We start from the raw sequence: 20,763 nt of genomic DNA on the forward strand, positions 1-20,763 counted from the left end.
CAATGCTTATGCATGTTGTCATATAGCACTGTGACGTATTTGTCCTGTCTTATGGTTTGGTCTTGTTGTTCAACGGTGGAATGCTGCATTACCCACACATACTTCAGGTGTTGAGTGATACACCTTCACATGGCCAAGGCATTTCAAAACTCCTCAAGCAGCAAGTGATCTGAATCCAGCAATCGCCAATACCCTGGTGTTGATTGAGGAGACTTTTACGATGTTTAATTTATATTATGTTTAACAGTTTTTTTTCCAGAGGTTGGATTTGGCTCCCAATTCACAAAGCGTTTGTAATGTTATGACCTGTAGCATTTCTATAGTTTTATCATAGGGTTGTGAATGGCATGGCGCTACAAACGTTTTGTGGATCAGGGCCCTGATTCTGCAGCCTGACCTCTCCTCCAACACTAATACCATTATTATGAATGGTTGGTTTGGTGTTTAATTCCACACTCAGCAATATTCCAGGTGTTGTCATCTATCCATGCAACAGCAACATGATGACGTGTCAGCCATGTCAGCGAGCCTGACCACCTGTTGTAGTCACATGTCTCTTAAGACAAGCATGGGTTACTGTAGGCCAATAGACCAATCCAGTCCAGGCCGATAAGCCCCGCCCACTTCGGTTTTTACATTAAAGGGACAATCACTGAAGACCAGTTGTAACCCTATAGTATCCTTCATGGATACCATGGTTTTCAAGGAGAATAAGATGTGGGCTTATCGCTGCGTGTACTTGCAGGCCCTGTTGCAAATGTCAGTGTGGACATGCTGGAGGTATCCACCTGTACCAGTATTGTACCTGACGACCGCCCAGACTGGGAAGACAGATGTAGAGGAATTGATGGTGATGTCAAGAACCACAGGTAAAACAATAAACAAATATGACATCAACTAAATGTGTTTTCAGTGATAAACTATAATGTGCACATGAAAAATGTAAATGGACACTTACTTATGCTTTGCAGTAATCACATTTAGAAGGAAAGCTTTCTTCTGTAATATGAAGAAAACCCTACAAAGTAAAGATGAGACTTAATAAGCCTCAGTTTCAATCTTTATCATTGCCTCCTGTAAGAAAATGAGTTAGGAAACCAGTGACCTAAGGCATATGCAGGGACCCATGCTGTCAGGAAATAGGGTCATTAGAGAGAGTGAAGTCACACATTGGTAACTTGACCAGTGCATGAAATAGCCACCGGCCTGTTAGTCTGCGGCTAGTAAAATCCAGTAGAGCCAGTAAATCTCCATCGTCACTGGCCCGACTGGCAGTTGGAATTTTACTGGATTATTTTGTAAATATATCACTGTCTCTAGCTTGTTAAGTTAAATAATTTAAATACACAGGCAAGATTATGGCCTGAAAAAAACATTCATCATATTAGCAGCTTAATGATGAAACTCTTGCCATGTCAATCTTATTTTCATCTGTTATATAAATCTTTTGGTTAGTTTCTAGATTCAAATTGCGGGATAGTGAATTGTTTTGTGGACTAATAACATTCAGACATAGATAGACAGACTGGCTGGCAAAATGTAGACACTATTTTGCACACTGAACTTGACTCACAGTCACTTTGCACAGTTGTGCCCCTTATCTGTGCCAGTATCCTCTGATCATTCACTGAGTGTCTTAATTATTTTCAGAACTCTTCATGATGGCCCTGGCTCAATGACCCTCTTTAATGGCGATGAACCATTGACAGATCTGCGCTATACAAGAGCCAACCGATTCGTGGCTGGTATGTAGACATTTATGTATCATGGCCTTTACATGATTTCAGTGATACACCGATTGCACAAAACTCTGTCAGATATCTCTATAAAGTTGACTTGTCATGTTGGTTAATATCTAATGAAAGAGGTAACCAAAACAATGGCAAAATACAAGATGTTTTGGTTCAGTAGTATTTTATTCAGTGTGTAGTTCTTGATTTGTAGTTTAATTAATGTTTGGATATTATTACCTGTGGACACAGTCAATGAAAAAGGACTTTGTTTCTCATTCATTGACAAACACAACTGATATATTTTTCCTCAAAAATTTAGTAAGAGGAATAAATGTGAATGCTTTCATGGAACTGTCAGGATGAACAAGTATGGTGATATTCAAAATATGACTAAACATTAGCAAAAGTTTTTATCTTTTGTATGAACTGATTTCATTGTGTATGTCACTTATTGATATATCTGAATTTTTCATGTAAGAACATTCAGAATTATTAGCATTAGCATAATTAGCATAACGATTAAAGTTACTTTGTGTGGACATATCTATAAATTGTGTTATGAAAATGAAACTATGCATGCAGTTTTAATTTACTTAATTCCAAAGAAAGACTTCCATGTTTGTGAAGTGTTTCTATTTGTAGTGAAAAATTTAAAACTCGTTTTCTCTGATTTCTTCAATTTTACTGACATAAAAATGATGAAACAAACAGAAATGTTTTTAATACTAATAGAATTGATTTGTAACATGTGGTTTCCGTGGTTACCAGTTGACCATGGATGTCAAAAGGAAACAAAAACCTTAATCTGCATTAATAATCCAGCAAACTGGGATGGCATCATGGACAAAGAATCTGACATCCTTGGCTACTCCTTGACTGTGGGAATACAGATCTGTGAGGAGCTGGTCCACCCCCATCATGACCCTCACAAGCACCTATTTGACCGGTCTGAGTGGACACACAGTGGAGTCATCACAAATCTACCTAAAGGATTGAATCCTCTTCCGGGTAAAGCATTCCATTCCCTATATGGGAACAATGTGTGAAACCCATTTCCTGTGCTCGCTGAATGGATTTGTTCAAATATTGCTAAAGGTGGTGTAAAACTATACTCACTCACTCCTGGCAAATTAGCTGAAAATGTCTGATCTGGTTATAGAGTCGTAAATCTACTCTTCTTTTTTGTTTTTGAAACTTTTCATAAAACATAAGTTCAGGAGATTTTGTATTCTTCAATAATGCTAACCTCAATGACATATGGTTCCAAATTTTTGCCACTACTAAATAGAGGCCTTTTGAAATTGTAATTGCCACTATTATATGCATATATTATTAATGATAAGGGGCAGCAGATTAGCTTAGAGGTCAAGACATCCGCTTGTCATGCCAAAGACCAAAGTTCAATTCCCCACATTGGTACAATCTGTGAAGCCTTTCTAGTGTGAGATATTGGTGGAATATTGCTAAAAGTGGTGTAAAACCATACACACTCACTCATTATGTTTGCAGATGGGAAATATTACGTGACACTGAGAGCCCTGAACAACGTGGACTATGGAGGGCCACTTGTGACAACCATCTGCCACACCACACCACTAAGCATCGACAACACACAGCCGTTTGTACATGAAATATATGATGTGGAGTATGATGAAGATACCAACATCATCACAGCGAAATACAACGCAAGGTGTGTTTCATGGCACATCCACAACATCTAGCAAAGTCCATATGTATTATTGCATGAGAGTATACTCTGATTAAAGTGTGATTTTTTACGTATCCAGATCTGTCAATTGGACCACGAGCATAATTCTGAATTAGGATGTCGATAAATCACAAGGTCATATCCTGATTGCTGATAAAACAATCATGAGATACAATAACCTGTATGTTGTGACCAGACCATATCTGTTCAGTTTTGGGAATGGCGTAATATTGCCCCAGACATGAAATTTTGGGAGTATGATGACTCCCTGGTGTCATACGTTTTTTTGGAGTCAACTTTAGTCAACTTTCAAGATATGAACTGTGATTGGTTAATAGCAATAAAAAACAAGGTACAGTAGGTCAGGTATTTAAGCAGCACTGAACAGTTTACTGGCAAACAATAAACTAAACAACAGCAAATTACAAGCTTAGATTATCTGAACTTAAGGCCCAGTAGCATTGTGTCAGCAATTACGCAAGCTTTCAAATTAACTGCGTATTTGAGATAATGCACAGGTTTTCGTGTGCAAACACTGATATTCTTATTGACATGTGTTATGACACTGTTTAACAGTGTTGTGTCGAACTTTGATTTGTGTGAATCCACTATTTCCACGGGGGCTTAAAGGTCAATACAGCAGTGTTCAGCAGTGTTCATGAACAGCACTTCTTTTAGGAACAGGAACGATGGTTGCCCAAATTTTTTAAGTGCATTTAGAAGTGGAAAGCATAGAAAAGCCAGATTTGTGATGAAGAAGCAAGCTCCGAAACATGGTATCCACAATAAAAACGTTCGCATCCATAAATCTGGCTTTTCTGATGGTAGCCTAGTGATTAGGGTGTTTGCTCAGCGCACTGAAGACCCATGTTCAATTCCCCACATGGGAACAATGTGTGAAGCCCATTTCCGGTGTCCCCAGGTGTAATGGTTCTGAAATATTGCTAAAAGCGGCATAACACCATGCTGACTCACTTTTAAGAGCAACCTGCTGGAGATGATGATGATGATTAACATAGAAATCTGTTTACAGCGATCCTGAATCAGACATTCGGGAGGTTGACCTTTGTCTCGGTCAGACAACACGTGACTGCTACCATCTTGAGTGGCAGAGATCCAACCACAGCGAACATGGTATAAAGAGGACATACCAGATTCCGGGAGGTACCCCTGTGTGGGTCAAAATCCGGGCAATTAACCATGGTATACAACATCATATTTACACTCAAAATAATTTGATGGTCAATATGAAACCATTTTCTGCATACAAGTAATACTTACTGAGTATAGAAAATTGAAATAATCAACATGATGTATGGATTGTTCTTGTAGCTTAGATATATTTACATCATTTTGATCAGAGCCCCCTTCATTTACAGACTTTCCCCATATGTTAGGCTTGTATGGGCTGTATTTGGTATGTTTAATTCAGAGTCTTTATGACAGACTAAGTGTATAACAGCTAGAGGATTTACTGTATTTTGTTTCACATTTTCTCTTTAATAATTCGGTAATCTGTAAACCAAGTCGACTGTTTATTACAGAATATATTTTCTTTAAATTTACATATTTGCATTTCTAAACTGTTGCATATTCTTGCAATTGTTAACTAATATTGTAAATATAAGAATATAGTTTTCAAAAAGTTAGTGGAATAATGTTTACTACATCAGCCTGAACATGATGTCTTGCAGTTGATCTAATGCGAGTGGGCGTGGCTGACCATCCAATCGTCATCGACGCTACACCCCCTGTGGCTGGGACTGTCTATGATGGCCCTGTCTATAAACACGACCTCAACTTCACAAAGGATGCAGACAAGGTAGAGATAATATTTCCTGGTATTTTTGCTCACGAGTTGTTGGTGGTGGGGTACCTAGTGGTTAAGGTGTTCACTCTTTATGTCAAAAGTCCAGGTTCAATTCCCCACATGTGTATTATGTGTGAAGCCCATATATCAATTATAAATTTGCATTTCATCAGATCTGTGCAAACTGGTTCGACTTCTACGACCCTGAATCTGGCATATCTCACTACGAGGTGATTGTCTTGAACGACAGTGGTATCGCCGTTTCCCAGCCAGTCGATGTTGACCACAAGATCCATGAGACCTGCCTGGAAATGCCCACTGACCAGTTGTTGGAACACGGCAAGCGATACACTTTCAATGTGACGGCCTTCAACGCCGGACATAAACAACTAAATGTGACGTCAACATCCGATGGGGGTAAGTTGAATTTCTACTAATGAACACTATTCCTGTGTAAAATAGTTTTGCAGTAAGATCAGTTATTGGTGTGGTGTGAAAGATTATATGAGATTAGCCAAAAGGGGATTAATTAATTGAGTCAGCATGGGAATTCTGGATGATAATTCTCTCCAACCATCATTCTGATAATAATTCCTCCCAATGGGAATTCAATATAATGATTCCTCCCCACAAGCATTCAGGATAATGATTTCCCCCCACCAGAAATCTGGGTAAAAATTCCTCCTCACCAGCCTTCGGGATAATAATTCCTCCCAATGGGAATTCTATATAATGATTCCTCCCCACAAGAATTCAGGATAATGATTTCTCCCCACCAGAAATCTAGTTAATAATTCCTCCCAATGGGAATTCTATGTAATGATTCCTCCCCACAAGAATTCAGGATAATGATTTCTCCCCACCAGAAATCTAGTTAATAATTCCTCCCAATGGGAATTCAATATAATGATTCCTCCCCACAAGAATTCAGGATAATGATTTCTCCCCACCAGAAATCTAGTTAATAATTCCTCCCAATGGGAATTCTATGTAATGATTCCTCCCCACAAGAATTCAGGATAATGATTTCTCCCCACCAGAAATCTAGTTAATAATTCCTCCCAATGGGAATTCTATGTAATGATTCCTCCCCACAAGAATTCAGGATAATGATTTCTCCCCACCAGAAATCTAGTTAATAATTCCTCCCAATGGGAATTCTATGTAATGATTCCTCCCCACAAGAATTCAGGATAATGATTTCTCCCCACCAGAAATCTAGTTAATAATTCCTCCCAATGGGAATTCTATGTAATGATTCCTCCCCACAAGAATTCAGGATAATGATTTCTCCCCACCAGAAATCTAGTTAATAATTCCTCCCAATGGGAATTCTATGTAATGATTCCTCCCCACAAGAATTCAGGATAATGATTTCTCCCCACCAGAAATCTAGTTAATAATTCCTCCCAATGGGAATTCAATATAATGATTCCTCCTGATGGGAATTCTGGGAAAGAATTCATTCCTAGTACAAAATGGGTCAATTTTTTAAATTGTTTCAGTTTGAACAAGATGATTACTCAGATGACATGCCTGGAACATGACTAGAAGTGTGGCATTGAACGGATAAACAACTCACTAACTGTTCCCTTTCAGTGATTGTTGACCTGACCCCTCCTGTGACTGGCGATGTGGTGGATGGACGACGTGCAAACTTCGCTGACACTGCATACAGCCAACATGTAGCCACAGTTGCCACCCAGTGGAGGGGCTACTCGGACCCTGAGTCTGACATAAGAGAATATGCCGTGGAAGTACTTCGGGCAAGGTATGTGTTGATTGTTTCATTGGTATTCTACAAGTTGGTGAGTCAGTAATGAAGAATACAACTTTATGGATAACAACTTGTTGTTTATTGCATCGAGTGACATATTCAGGGCTACACCTGGTCTGCTCAGGTCATTAGTGTGTGCAATAAACAAGAAGTTGTCGTCCATGATACAGTATGCTTCATTTTGGTATGAGTTAAGGGAACTACAGTTAAATATTCTTCTGGGTTCTGTCAAAATATTGCATCCTTTGTGTTCAGTTTATTAAAACTGAAAAGTATGAAAATGCACATTGTCTTTCGTTAGCAATGTTTCTGTTTTGGTAAGCCATATCAGTAGTTGACAGTCTTCATCATCACACTGTATTCTACATCTAAATTAGGCTTTGAGACTATGTCCGTAGAAGACAACTGTTGCATTCTAGGAAGTCATGTGGGAAGCCCAATTCTGGTGTGCCCAACTGTTATACAGCCTGAATATTGATCAAAGCATTGTCAGGGGTTCAAAAATCCCATCGCCAGATGCTCGGGACAAGTCATTTTTCATTTTGGACAAACAATGGTATCTTATCTGTCTGTGAACTACTAAATAATTTCCTCTGATTGTTTGAAACTGCAAATAATCTTGGATGTAATTTCATATCTGCTCATAGTGAAGCTATTAAAGTTAGCAGTAATAATAAGTAGAGCTAGTAGAGAGTGAAATTATCATTCTTCGATAAATAGTCCAGTAAACATTATCATCACACATTGTGTCATAAAATCAGGGCAAGTGGAAAATTAGTCAGAAGAAGTTACTTTCTTGAAGTCACTTGCCCTGTGGCATATGGCTTTTTGACGTATTTTTGAACCCCTGATTGTAAACTGATTTTCACTCACACACTCACCATGTCTTCTCCCTTTAAAGAATATAGACCCATGGAGGTCCTGGGGTAGAACAGGCCTTCAGCAACTCATGCTTGCCATGAAAAGCGACTATGCTTGTCGTAACGGGTGACTAATGGAATGGGTGGTCAGGCTCACTGACTTGGTTGACACGTCATCGGTTCTTAGTTGCGCAGATCGATGCTCATATTGTTGGTCACTGGAATGTCTGGTCCAGACTTGATTATTTACAGACCACTGCCATATGGTTGCAATATTGCAGAGTGCAGCATAAAGCTAAACTCACCCACTCACTCACTCACTCACTCACTCACTCACTCACTCACTCACCCATCCACCCAAAGAGTATAACTTGAAAATGAAAAGACTCAGGTACGTAACTCATTCTGAAACACTCAATGTATCATGCATGCTATTTTCTTTAACACAACAAAGTATTCAAAACATCCACCATATCCAGAGAAATATTTTTTTGGGGAAAATTTCTGTTCCAGCTTTTTGCAGCATGGAAATATGATCAAATACTTAAATCTTAATGCACGTGTCTCTTTGACCTTGAATCTTCTTCAGGAACCTATCAGACAACTTTGAGGTGTTGAGGAGTTGGAGAACACTCTCAAAGGACACGCGTGAGGTCGAGTGGCACAACTTCCGTCTGAGTCATCGTGATGTGATCAAGACAAAGTTGCGGGCTGTCAACAATGCCCTTGGCAGCACTGAAGACTCCACTGATGGCTTTGTTGTGGACCTTACACCACCAAGGATGGCATTCCTTGGAGATGGAGGCGAAGCAGGAAAGGATGCAGATTTCCAGGTGAGAGGATGTCGTCCAGACGTCTTTTGTTTTGCCAGGAAGAAAAATCTGAATTAAGCTAACCAAAGATTAATACTGGGGGCAACACTATATTGTTCACCATACAATGATTACCTGTGAAGATCCTTGTTAGAATTGATCTTCAGCAAACTGTAATTGTTGTAATAGGTGACTAATGGGAACGGGTGGTCTGGCTCGCTGACACGTCATTGCATCCCAAATTCCATATAGACTGAATTATATACAGACCACTGCCATATAGCTGGAATATTGCAGAGTGCATCACTAAATGAGAAACAAATAAACCATATTACAACAAATTGAGCATCAAGTTATGATGTGTGTGTGTGTGTCGGCCAGCCATTTTGTCACCTCTTACCGCTTCCTTATATGGAGGTTCCATGTCTTGGTGCCATTTACCCAGAATCCATAGGGGCTAACCTGGTACAGCTGTAAGTATTGTTCATGTGATAACAGTGGTGTTGTAATCAGCTAATATTATATTCTGAATTCCAGTTCTCTACTACCACTGTTGAGGCCAACTTCCGATTTTATGATGATGAATCTGGTATTGACCATTACAAATATCAAGTGTATCAACGATACCAGGGAAACAAGCATCAAATCCACCCAGGTACATGAGTGTAATACAATATTGCACCTATATTTTATGATGCACTACAGTAAACTGTACAAGGATTAATTTTTTAAATTGCTTAAATTTCAGTGCACTCTGTCCAATTTGGACTCTGTCTTTCTCAGATTGCTGTATAAATCAGACTGAACCTATGTCAATGACGTAATATTTTTTAGTTGTCATTGTGAAAAAGCTCTGTATCTTGAACTCTCACTATTTTGGATTTTGGCCCAAAGATTCAGCCCAAGAATGTAGTTAACGTTGCATGTAAAAACAGTGCTTTATTATCCAGACTGGGCAGAAAGTCTGCTTGGCCAATAAACCATGCTGGTTTGGGTATTTTGTCTTATTTTCAGAGCAGATAGTCTGTTTGGACAATAAACCTTGAATAAACAACCCATTTCTCAATTTTCACACACACAATAATTGATGTTTGTATTGTTTAACTTTGGGAATAGTGATCTAAGTTAGCATTAATTCATCAGCCATGTTACAGTAAATATCTTCCTGCCAACACAACATCAGTTCTCCAACCCCTTGACCAGGGACTAATGCCTTCAGGCATCGATATGTGTAACTTGGACTGCTGCATAATTCGGACTCTTTAGTCGGTCCCCAGTCAATCTGAAATAGACAGTGCGCATTGTGTATTCTTTTTTCTAAAATATGTTAGTGCTGTGATCGTGGTAGGTTTTGTACGAGTGCATGCAGATATAAAATTATAAATATATAGTCCAAATCTTTTGCACGTGAAATTTTCAGTGGAATCCTGAATCATGTTAAACTTTGTTGTTTGTCTGTATGTTGCGGTTTTAAGGTACTTTTTAAAATTATGTAGATCAGAATCTAGGCATCCAAAACGTGTGCAAAATATTGTTTGCATGGTTTTATTAGTCTTTTTTGCGAAAAAAGGAATGTTTCTGCTTTAATGCAAACACAGTTTGTAAAGCGTATTTTATAACATCTATACATGCACATACTGCAATAACATCAAGCTTCTGTTAATTTTAGATTTATATATTTCTGTTCTTTTTACTAAAATGCGAAGAAAATGATATTTTGTTATTCTGTCAGTTTGCTATAAGCATGTTCATTATGGAAGTAGTTTGATGGTAAACCGAATGTTTTTAAACGATCAATTGCATCTTCAGGATATGATTCTGAAGGCGATAAATAAATAAGTGATCGATAAAATTATTCAGGCTGCATTGGGCCACTGACACAACTGGTAGATAGTGTGTGCTAGTGATGACAGGCAAATGACCAAACCTGACCACCTGATCAGTTTGTCACCTCTTACACAAAGCAGTGATGCTTATGTCATTGGTCACTGGATTATCTGGTCCGGATTCATTATTTTTTCAGACCACCTCCACAAAGCTGAAATATAGCGTAATATGCCATTAAACGACAAAATATGTACCTCAAGGGTTTCTTCTGAAAAAGAAGCTATGTATTTCTGACGGGATACCTATACTAACCTGTGTTTAAAGATAAATAACATGAAAGTTTGTATGTCTGAAGAAGTATGTTACATATGAATAATACCATTTACTGTCCTTCCAGCCACTGGATGGGCCACCATCACTGATCCACTCAGCACCAGCGTGAGTCACTCGGGGCTTGACCTCAAGCCTGGAGCTCTCTACAGCATCAGGGTAGGGGCTGTCAACAGAGCTGGAGCAGTTGCCACATACGACACCAATGGCATCCTTCTGGACAACTCAAAACCTCAGGTGAGTAAACTGCCAAAACCTTTGCCTGACACTGTCACTGTTACCTTGGTGAAAAGAACATGACAAAACATTTCCATACTCTTGTCTTTCAGCTATATTTTGTGTCATTAAAACACTGTCAGTTTGTAATCATACTTGGTATTTGGAAGTTTACCTGACACTGTCACTGTTACCATGGTGAAAAAAACATGACAAAACCTTTCCATACTCTTGTCTTTCCACTATAATTTGTGTTATTGAAACACTGTCAGTTTGGAATAGTACTTGGTATTTGGAAGTTTACCTGGCACTGTCACTGTTACCATGGTGAAAAAACATGACAAAACCTTTCCATACTCTTGTCTTTCCACTATAATTTGTGTTATTGAAACACTGTCAGTTTGGAATAGTACTTTGTATTTGGAACAAGGTGAGCCAACAAGTGTACATTATATACACTTGCAGATGCAAGTTAGGTGTTTAGCTGAAAAAGGGTGAAAATATGGCACAAGTAATATGAATGAATAGTGACACCTGTCAACTTCAATACAACTTGGTGTGCACAGTTATGTACCTTGACAGTACCTGGATCAGCTGATTATTTTCATCCTTTTATTGGTTCTTCAGTAATACAATACATTCCACACTCATCCTAGCTTCTGAAAACTTCAAAATGTTACAACAGTCAACTGTGATTCCAAGATGCCCAATGTAGGGTAGGGAAATGGTGGGGTAGCCTAGTGGTTAAAGGGTTGACTTGTGCACCATTGACCTGGGTTCGATTCCTGACATGTATGAAGCCCATTTCTGCTGTCCGTGCCATAATATTGCTGGAATATCATTAAATGTGGCCATACTCACTCACCCATGATAGGTGAGAAACTGTCAGTCTGTCAGTCATCAGTTTGAGCAACCTGACAAAAACCTTAACATCCACTACAAGGTCTTCAGGCCTCAGAATGAATGAAAATCAAGCTAGCATACACCTAGTCTTAACACTATCTCATGGGAAGGGTGTGTGTGAATTGCTGCAGTTGTTACCCATTATTTCATTTTGGTTGCAGATGAAGTGGGTGTATGTTGGCATCTTCTCCGGCAGCACTGAAGAGTTGATCAATGGCTATGTCATCCAGTCGGACAACAGTGGTATCATGGCCACGTGGTATGCCACCGATCATGAAAGTAGCATCAGCTCATACTCCATTGCTGTCGGAACCACTGAAGGTCAGTACATCGTCTCCGTCATGTGAAGTTAAACTAAGTTATCTAACCTTCATGTCAGATTGTTGAGGTTGATGGGGGTCATGTGGTGTATCTTGCCTTGGATGGGATTAACTTGCTATGTTAGAGGATACATCCTATTTTGCCCTGTATGAAACCAATAGGCATGGTTTTAGTGGAAGCAGCCGATGTGTTCTGAAACAAACCAGGTGATTTGGAGGACGACTGACTCATCAGTTTTCAATATAGTTTCTACCATAATATTCTGTCAAAACTTTTCAAGTATAAATGATTTGTTTCACTGTTGTGCAGACAAATTTAAATTCATCATAGTGTGTTTGCTCAAAAGAAGCACACCAGATTTTATGTTTAAACTTACGTAAATTTAAAAAAAGAATATTTTAAAAGTTTGTTGTTTAACACAGTGTTCCATATACACATATACACAGTGATGATCAGTAAATATTCTAGACCAAACAACCCAGTGATCAACAACATGAACATTCCTCTATGCAGTGGCATAATCTGAACCAAGCCATCAAAACTTGACCACTCGGACATATCTGTCACCTCATACAATATGGGAAAAGATTCTTATAAATACCATAAATATCTCAGATTATCTGTGTCCTTTATTTACAGGTGGAACTGATGTCCTGAACTGGATGGATGTTGGTGCGAATAAGGACAAGTATATAAATGGTCTGACCTTGACCCTGACCGACCCTGAAAAGATGACCCCATTGTACTATGTCACTGTCAAGGCCACCAATGGTGCTGGGCTGACCAGTGAGATCCTGACCTCCAATCCTATTCGGGTAGTTGATGAAGACAAGCCAGGTACAGGATATGTGGATATCTATTATGAGATTACGCATTTTCATTTTCAGTATCAAAATTAACAAGAAACATTTATGCAAGAAAAATCCATTTGATGATTCTTACTATGTCATAATCTGGTCTATAACTCACAATGCAATTGCAGTGATATCAAATGTCAGCAAAACTGTAAGCTTATAGTCCGCTTGTTTCAAGAGCAGAACGATGAATTGCAATCTAACTCAAAAACTAATAAACCTAAAATATGAAATATTCGTAATCAAAACATCATACCAAATCTGCAAGTTTTTTGCAGAATTGTTTTACTGAAAATGAAAAAAAGTTGATCAACAAAATTAAACTTTCATAAAAAGAGTGACACAGTTCACTGTTTGTTACGAGGGAGGAGTTGAGAGAAAGGGACAGTACTAGCAAAAGTGATGAAAAAGTTTGTTTTTCATTAACCTGTGCTGTGCTGTCTGCATCCTTTCTCACACACCTAGCTGTTCCTTTCTCTGTGCGTCAAGTACGTGTAAAGTCAGTTGTTCTGCTGAAAAAATATGACACTGATGAAAACAGGATTGATGTAGATTCAGTACATGATGTTTGGTGTATTTATTGGAATAGAACCTACCATTGTTGTTTTTCCCAGTGACATGTTTAGCAGGAGAGAGAGTGACAGTCTGTTATACATTTTAAACAAGTGCTGGTTTATCTTCCCAGAACTTTGCTAAGAAGATGTTCTCATATATTTTCTGTTACAGGTATTGCCATTGATGGCGCTGACGCCACAGAAACAGCATCACAAAGTATCGGTGTTGACATCGACTACCAGAAGGACGCAGGAGTTGTAACCGTACAGTTTGCTGGTTTTGAGAGTCAAGAGCATGGTGTGACATATTATGACTGGGCTGTAGGGACGACACCTGGTGGCGAGGAAGTACAACCATTTATCAAGGCTGGCCTTGTTCATGAGGAGAAGCAATCAAATGTCCCTGGTAATTGATGTTACATTTGTCTGCAGCAGACCAAGATATTCCACCCAATATTTTATTAAATTTTATTACTTGCCCGTGGAAGATACTGCAATGTAATATTTGTACGACAGTATTTCACTAGTGTGAAATCGCTTGACGTATGACTTCAAAATGGTTCAAAGTTATGACGTCAGAATGCTAATGTCGCTGTCGCCATTTTGACAGACCTTGCTTGACTCGCAGAAAGCTAAGAGTCCTCACACTGTAGGCAATTTCGTTGCAGGTTGTGTCAATTTATGTTTGCGAGTAATAAACAGAATACTAAACTTGCATCCATGAAATACCATTTTTATTAAACTCGTTAAAGATTTAGTATCAAGCATTCACTCGTATGGTACCAAATCATTAACTTGTTTAATAAAAATGGTATTACACGGATGGTCGTTTAGTATCCTCTATGTCTCCAAGTGTCTCAGCTGTACTCCATCCTCCATCTTAAAATGTGGCATAAGTATGTAGACAAGGCTTTGCACACAAGTCAGCTGAGTTTTTGTTTTAGGCCGCCTTTAGCATTATTCCAGCAATATTCATATCAAGGTTTTCCAGCAATTCCTCTTCACACATTGTACTGATGTATGGAATTGAACCCAAGTCTTTGGCACAACAAGCGAATGCCCTTACCACTAGGCTACCCCACTGCCCCTTTACACACAAAACCATTAGTATCATGGCTAATCACTGGATTGTCTGGTCCAGATTGGATCCTCTACAGACCTCTGATATATAGAAGGAATATTTCGGTGTGGGACATTAAACAACAAACACAAAAAGAAAAATTAATGTCATTGGCATTAGTCTGCTCAGTTGGAATATGCAGACATTCGTCACCAAAGTCAGAAGTCTGACCACCCAATCCCACTGTACCTTAGTCATTCTTTCCTTGCATATAACCAACCAAAACATAGGCCACTCTACATAATCTAGACAGAACAGAGTCCAGAAGAAAAACCTAAATTATCACAAGCAGTATGTGTTTAACATAGTCCGACACCTATGTGTCTGATTCCTGTCGTAGTTGCTTTACATCTCACACGTGATTATTTACTTGGGTTGTCAGCATCCTATTGATGCTCATAAAATTGGTACGACTTGTATCTTCCAAATGCAGACCAGTAGGTCACGATACGAAAAACTGTTGTAGCCAACCTGTTCAAAAGTCCATTACAAGATGCAGTGTCCATGAAGCTGCAGATATTCCATACAATACTGCCAAGCATTGTGGATCCAGAGGTGAAGGTAACGCACCCCACCTCTTACCTTTTATCCTCTAATTTTATAAAATGACCATTGAAAATGGGTGAAAATGAGGTGTGCACCGCTCTTTCTCCAAAAGCTGTATCCGCCCCTGCCAAACTGCTCCCACTGATGGATATTACCATGTCATCTATTCGTGTTCCAGGTTCTCTGAGTTATGGGTTCGGTCAGGCCGTGTTGCCCCTCGTCCCCGGCATCAGCTACTACACCACCATCAGAGGCATCACAAATGCTGGCAACATCCTTGAGTCAACATCGGATGGATTTGTTGTTGATCAGACACCACCTGCTATTAACTTTGAAAGGTATGTGTGTCCAATTTTTCACAGCGCTTTGTCTTCAAGTAAACTTATTATGCCAAAATTTTTCAAAATTGGTAGATATCATTATATGTTGATAAAAATAGGGTGGTAATGACTGATGGAAAAATCGTCTGTTAATAGATAAAAGATATTCTCATATGCAAAATATGTGCTACCAGGATGCGTTGGCAAAATGGTACACTCACAGATAGACCATTAAACGATTCTGAGTCTTGAAGGTACAGGGTAGAATAGACCTTCAGCAACCCATGCTTGTCATAAGAGGCAACTAATGAGATCTGTTGGTCATGCTCGCTGCTTTGGTTGACACATGTGATTGGTTCCCAGTAGCGCAGATCGATGATCACACTGTTGATCACTTGATTGTCTGGTCCAGACTTGATTATTTACAGACTGCCGCTTTATAGCTGTAATATTGCTGAGTGTGGCGTCAAATGAAACTAAATCTCTTAGAAGATACTACATTATTGTCTCTCAATCCCATCAGTGAGGTAGCCTTGTGGTCAGAGTGTCAGCTCATCAACTGAAAACCTGAGTTCAGTTCCCCACTTGTCTACAATGTGTGAAACTCAATTTGGGTGTCCACTGCCTTGATACTGGTGGAATATTGCTAAAAGTGGAGTCCAGCCTTTCTTACTCCAACCATCCAGGAACGTAACCAATTGTACTTGCACCTTATTATCATTTTTTATCCGCCTTTATGCATTTTGCAGGGGGTATTAAAATGCACCCTGTCCGTCCGTGCGCATTTATCTTTTCCGGATCAGAACTCTAAAACCGTTCAATATTTCTTCACCAAACTTGACACATAGATTGGTCTAGTGTTGTACTGATGCCTTTTGATGGTTTTGGAATTCTGAATAAAATATTTTTGGCATTTCCGTGCCAACAAGTTTGACGTCGACTGAAACTGAAGCTAAATGCGGGGGATATTGATGACTGTGTCTTCTTGTTTTTTTCAAATAAGTATGTGAAGAAGGTATTTAGACCAAACATGTCCTATATATTTGCATTAACACTGTTTTTCTTCACCAAGTTTTGGATCTGAGGGCAACAAGTCCATGCTGAATCCGAATACCCTGCTCTACCAGACAGAGGTGGACTCCATGACCACATCATGGAGAGTGGAGGACAGTGAGAGTCCAGTCAAGAAGATGTACTACTCTGTGGGGACCTTCCCACATGGTCAAGATGTTGAGGCCAGGACCAAGGTTGACCTTCTACCCTCAGGAGATGGGGCCCTGCCCACAGGGATCAGCCCCAACGCCAAAGGTTAGCACTGGCTAGTTTTGTTGTGGACCTGACATCTTGACTCTTTTATTGCTTTGGGGGAAAGACTGCTCAGTGTCCTAAAGTTCATTCTCTTGTCAGATGTTGTATTTATCAAAGAATAAATCCACGTGGTGTTTGATGTTAATGTTTATTGGAGTGTTTATTGAAAGGTGGCAAAGAAAGATAACTCTACTTGATTACCATTGTGAAATTCAGTTGCTACATTTTTAACAAATATGAAATGAAATCCATGTTTTTTTGCAGTTTGAAATTGTAAGCAGAAATTATCTAGTAGCCCATGGACAAGTATGATACCATTATTTGATTGCCAAAACTGACTTGTCCTGGACCTCGGGTGATGGAATATTTTAACCCCTGACTTCACTGGAATATGCCAGTGTTTTTCTCTGACAATGGCAAATGTGATGCTTGCCTGGTATAATTGTACAGACATTATTCATCTGTATTGTTAGCGTCATCAGTTTACAATGAAACAATTTCTTCTATTCTGTTTGACACAGGCAAATCCAACATAGTGACTGTGACTGCCGAGAATGAGCTCGGGCTGTCATCTAGTATTGTCTCCCCTTCATTGGTGATCGATACCACTCCACCAACAGAGGGCGTGCTGAAGTGTCCCGGTTACATACAGGTATGCCTCATGTTATCTTTCTCTTTCTCATGCCGTATTTGTTTTTGTACATTTGAATTTTTCCAGAGATCAAAATAGAATTTTACAAATAGATTATATCTTGGTTTGTACAAAAATTGTTTTTCATTTAAGCATGCATGTGTACATGAAGCATCCCTTTATAAAACACAAGGACGATTTTCTTCATGAATGTGGTTTGTTTTCAGCCACTCTCTGTCCTAGAATGCACATGGGAAGGTTTCTATGATGCCCAGAGTAAGGTCCAGGAGTTCACCTTCACTGTGGGATCCCATGAAGGTCTTGACGACGTCCTCCCACCTGTCAAGCTGGCTGGTCACGTGAACAAGTATCTGACCTACGGTACATATTAATAGCACCATTCTCATATTTAAGAACATTTTAAAATCATGATCACTATTCTAATGATGAAAGTTTTGTCCAAATAATTTTCAACAAATTTGTGTTTCCTTCAGGTCTGTCCCGAAAGGCGACACATGGTCAGACATACTACGCCAAGGTTACAGCTAATAACACTGTTGGGATGACTGCATCTGCCATCTCCAATGGTATCAATGTTGACAACACACCTCCAACACAGGGTACAGTGGTAGAGCTAGGGTCAGCCTACATCATCAACATCACAGATGACATCTTGACTGAAAGAATGAACCCTTACAGTTGTGACTCGGAGGAAGGTATGTCAGGATCATTGGAATGAATACAGGAAATTAAAGCCGTGAAGACGTATCTTGTGTTCACTGAAACCAGGGAAGTCCAGTCTTATCCTTACTGCGACTATGCTTGTTGTAAGAGGCGACTTAAGCAAGACTAGCTAACATGGTTGGCACATGTCATCAGTTCCCATTATGTAGATTGATGCTCATGCTGTTGATCACTGGATTGTCTGGTCCAGACTTGATTATTTACAGACTGCTGCTATACAGCTGGAATATTGCTGAGTGCGACGTGAAACTAAACTCGTTTATTCACTCATGGGAGCCCAAAACCCTCTTTTCTGTGCACTTTGCTCAAATACATAAATGAAATAGGGTTGAATGTATTTGATTATTGTTCAGCTTTGGCTTTTCTATCTTTAATTCCACTTTATCAAACTGAACGTGTAGTTGACAAGCTACTCGGTAAAGAAAAAATTTCTTTTATACTTTTATGAAAAATGATGCATTGCACTGCACTGAGGGTTTAATGACCATCTTCAACAATTAAACTTCCCTTGGATCCATCTACAATGAATCCTCCTTTTACAGACTGCATGAGAATTGACGCCACCTGTCAAGAGTCTTTGTCAACTGTTCTTGTTGCTTGGGCAGGCTTCACTGACGAGGAGACCGGAATTGTCAGGTAACCTTGTTAGGATTTTTTTTCCATTATTTTTATTCACAATTCATAACATTTAACCAAATACAATATACATTTGTGCGTCTTGGTAAATCTTGTCTCCATGATCAATACTGACTTGTTAGGATTTAGCGTCAATAACCTCATCACCTGCTCAAAGGCTTCGTTTCTTCCTCGATCATTAGATGTCAGTCTCAAACGGCACAATTATCAATCTCAATTCCCTGCAGCCTCTATGAAGAATGAGACAGGTTAGGAACCCTTCATAATCTATGGCTGGATGGGCTGATGATGATTTTTATAAACTGTGTTGTATGTTCAGGTATGAGATTGCTGTTGGTAACACACCTGGAGGTGGCCAGCTGAGGCCCTTCTTTGTAGTTGCCGACATCACGAAGAGATATTTGTCAGTCACAGGATTGGCACTGAAAGGACAAAGACGTGTAAGTGTCTAAATGTTATCTTAGACAAGCAGTCCCTGTCATTTTGTAAAATAATATGTTGGAACAACACTCCTTGAGTCTTTGCTCACACTGATCCTTCTCAATGTTAAGTTGTCTTGTCAGGAGTACACTAAAGTTTTATTAAGCAGAGATCTACAAAACATCAGCAACTGAAATTAAATTTACATTGTGCAAGAGGCACTGACTTGATTTCAATTCATGACAAGTACAATTTGGTAATATCATTTCCGTGATCATTTCCCATAATAAGGCAGTGTACTACTACCATTTTGTGTATCTAGACTCCGAACCAGTGGAAATCAGGTCTTGCTTCGTATAGCTTTTGCACTACAGGCAGAGCTGAACAGAATGGAAAATATTCTGGTTCAGGGACTGTGAGACAGGCTAATATCTTCTGTTCATGCTGCAGATATTTGTGACTGTGAAAGCCACCAACGGTGCCGGCCTCAGCACAGTGTCCACGTCCAATGGAATATACATGTCATACCTTAGTCAAGGTCTGGAACCCATCAGTCATGTGGGCGTCTCAGATGGTGGCACCAGCGATGGTGATCAGTAAGTACAAATCAAGTGGTATGAGATAAGGTTGGACGTGTATGCTAGCTTTGAATTAGTGTTTTGATCATACACTACTTAAAAAAGTTGAAAAAGTCAATTCTTTCACAATACGTTTTTACTTATATGCGTGGACACAGCATCCATAGCCTTGAGTGAGTTTAGTTAACCCAGACTGAGCTGTATTCCAGTTACATGGCATTGGTCTGAAAATAATCAAATAATCCACATACATATCCCCATTCACCATACAGTGGATGACGTACAGCTGGTCCCATAGGGCCGCTGGTCCCATAGGGCTGGTGCAACATAGAAAGTCCCATCTGCATGTTCTCTTGTTCGATACAGTCCGCTAGGGAGTCAAACCTCATCTTCAGATTCCTCTGTGACATGGTTGTCTGGTGTTGTTGATTTCCCGAAGTCTCCACTTGTAGAACAGTGGCCATGCGTGCAGAATGTACACACTTCCAATGTGTTGTGGTCTGTTATCAGACATAGAGGTGATATCGGTACCCAGCAAAGAAAACTTGCTGTACTCCTGCTTGAAAAGTGATGAATTCAACGTGCTGGACATTTGCCTTTGTGTTGTAGATGCAGTTGCTTCCCCGTCTTATTTATAAGGAGTTGGATGGGATCGTCTCAACAGTTTAGTCCTATCATAATCTGACAAAGACATACAAAACAGATAACAACAAGACTTCCTTTAGTGGCATTTAGAAGTCTCCTTGTTCATGTTG

The 20,763-nt window shown here is 39.4% G+C and overlaps 1 protein-coding gene across 1 annotated transcript in view; it reads left to right on the forward strand.

Moving 5' to 3' along the window:
* The window catches only part of LOC137268211 (uncharacterized), a 138,883-nt gene that overhangs the window by 88,918 nt on the left and 29,202 nt on the right, over positions 1-20,763 (forward strand). The window contains exons 86-107 of the mRNA XM_067802752.1: positions 746-869; positions 1,651-1,745; positions 2,556-2,741; positions 3,243-3,423; positions 4,475-4,644; positions 5,136-5,263; positions 5,425-5,668; positions 6,851-7,022; positions 8,478-8,721; positions 9,238-9,355; positions 10,925-11,094; positions 12,138-12,297; positions 12,937-13,134; positions 13,878-14,111; positions 15,550-15,709; positions 16,764-16,999; positions 17,521-17,651; positions 17,858-18,011; positions 18,125-18,346; positions 18,917-19,010; positions 19,330-19,450; positions 19,881-20,026. Of these exons, the coding sequence (XP_067658853.1) occupies positions 746-869; positions 1,651-1,745; positions 2,556-2,741; positions 3,243-3,423; positions 4,475-4,644; positions 5,136-5,263; positions 5,425-5,668; positions 6,851-7,022; positions 8,478-8,721; positions 9,238-9,355; positions 10,925-11,094; positions 12,138-12,297; positions 12,937-13,134; positions 13,878-14,111; positions 15,550-15,709; positions 16,764-16,999; positions 17,521-17,651; positions 17,858-18,011; positions 18,125-18,346; positions 18,917-19,010; positions 19,330-19,450; positions 19,881-20,026 (3,688 nt within the window). The remainder of the gene's footprint in view (positions 1-745; positions 870-1,650; positions 1,746-2,555; positions 2,742-3,242; positions 3,424-4,474; positions 4,645-5,135; positions 5,264-5,424; positions 5,669-6,850; positions 7,023-8,477; positions 8,722-9,237; positions 9,356-10,924; positions 11,095-12,137; positions 12,298-12,936; positions 13,135-13,877; positions 14,112-15,549; positions 15,710-16,763; positions 17,000-17,520; positions 17,652-17,857; positions 18,012-18,124; positions 18,347-18,916; positions 19,011-19,329; positions 19,451-19,880; positions 20,027-20,763) is intronic.

The sequence above is a fragment of the Haliotis asinina genome, chromosome 16 (assembly GCF_037392515.1).
Source record: "Haliotis asinina isolate JCU_RB_2024 chromosome 16, JCU_Hal_asi_v2, whole genome shotgun sequence".
In the NCBI taxonomy this organism is placed as follows: Eukaryota; Metazoa; Mollusca; class Gastropoda; order Lepetellida; family Haliotidae; genus Haliotis; species Haliotis asinina.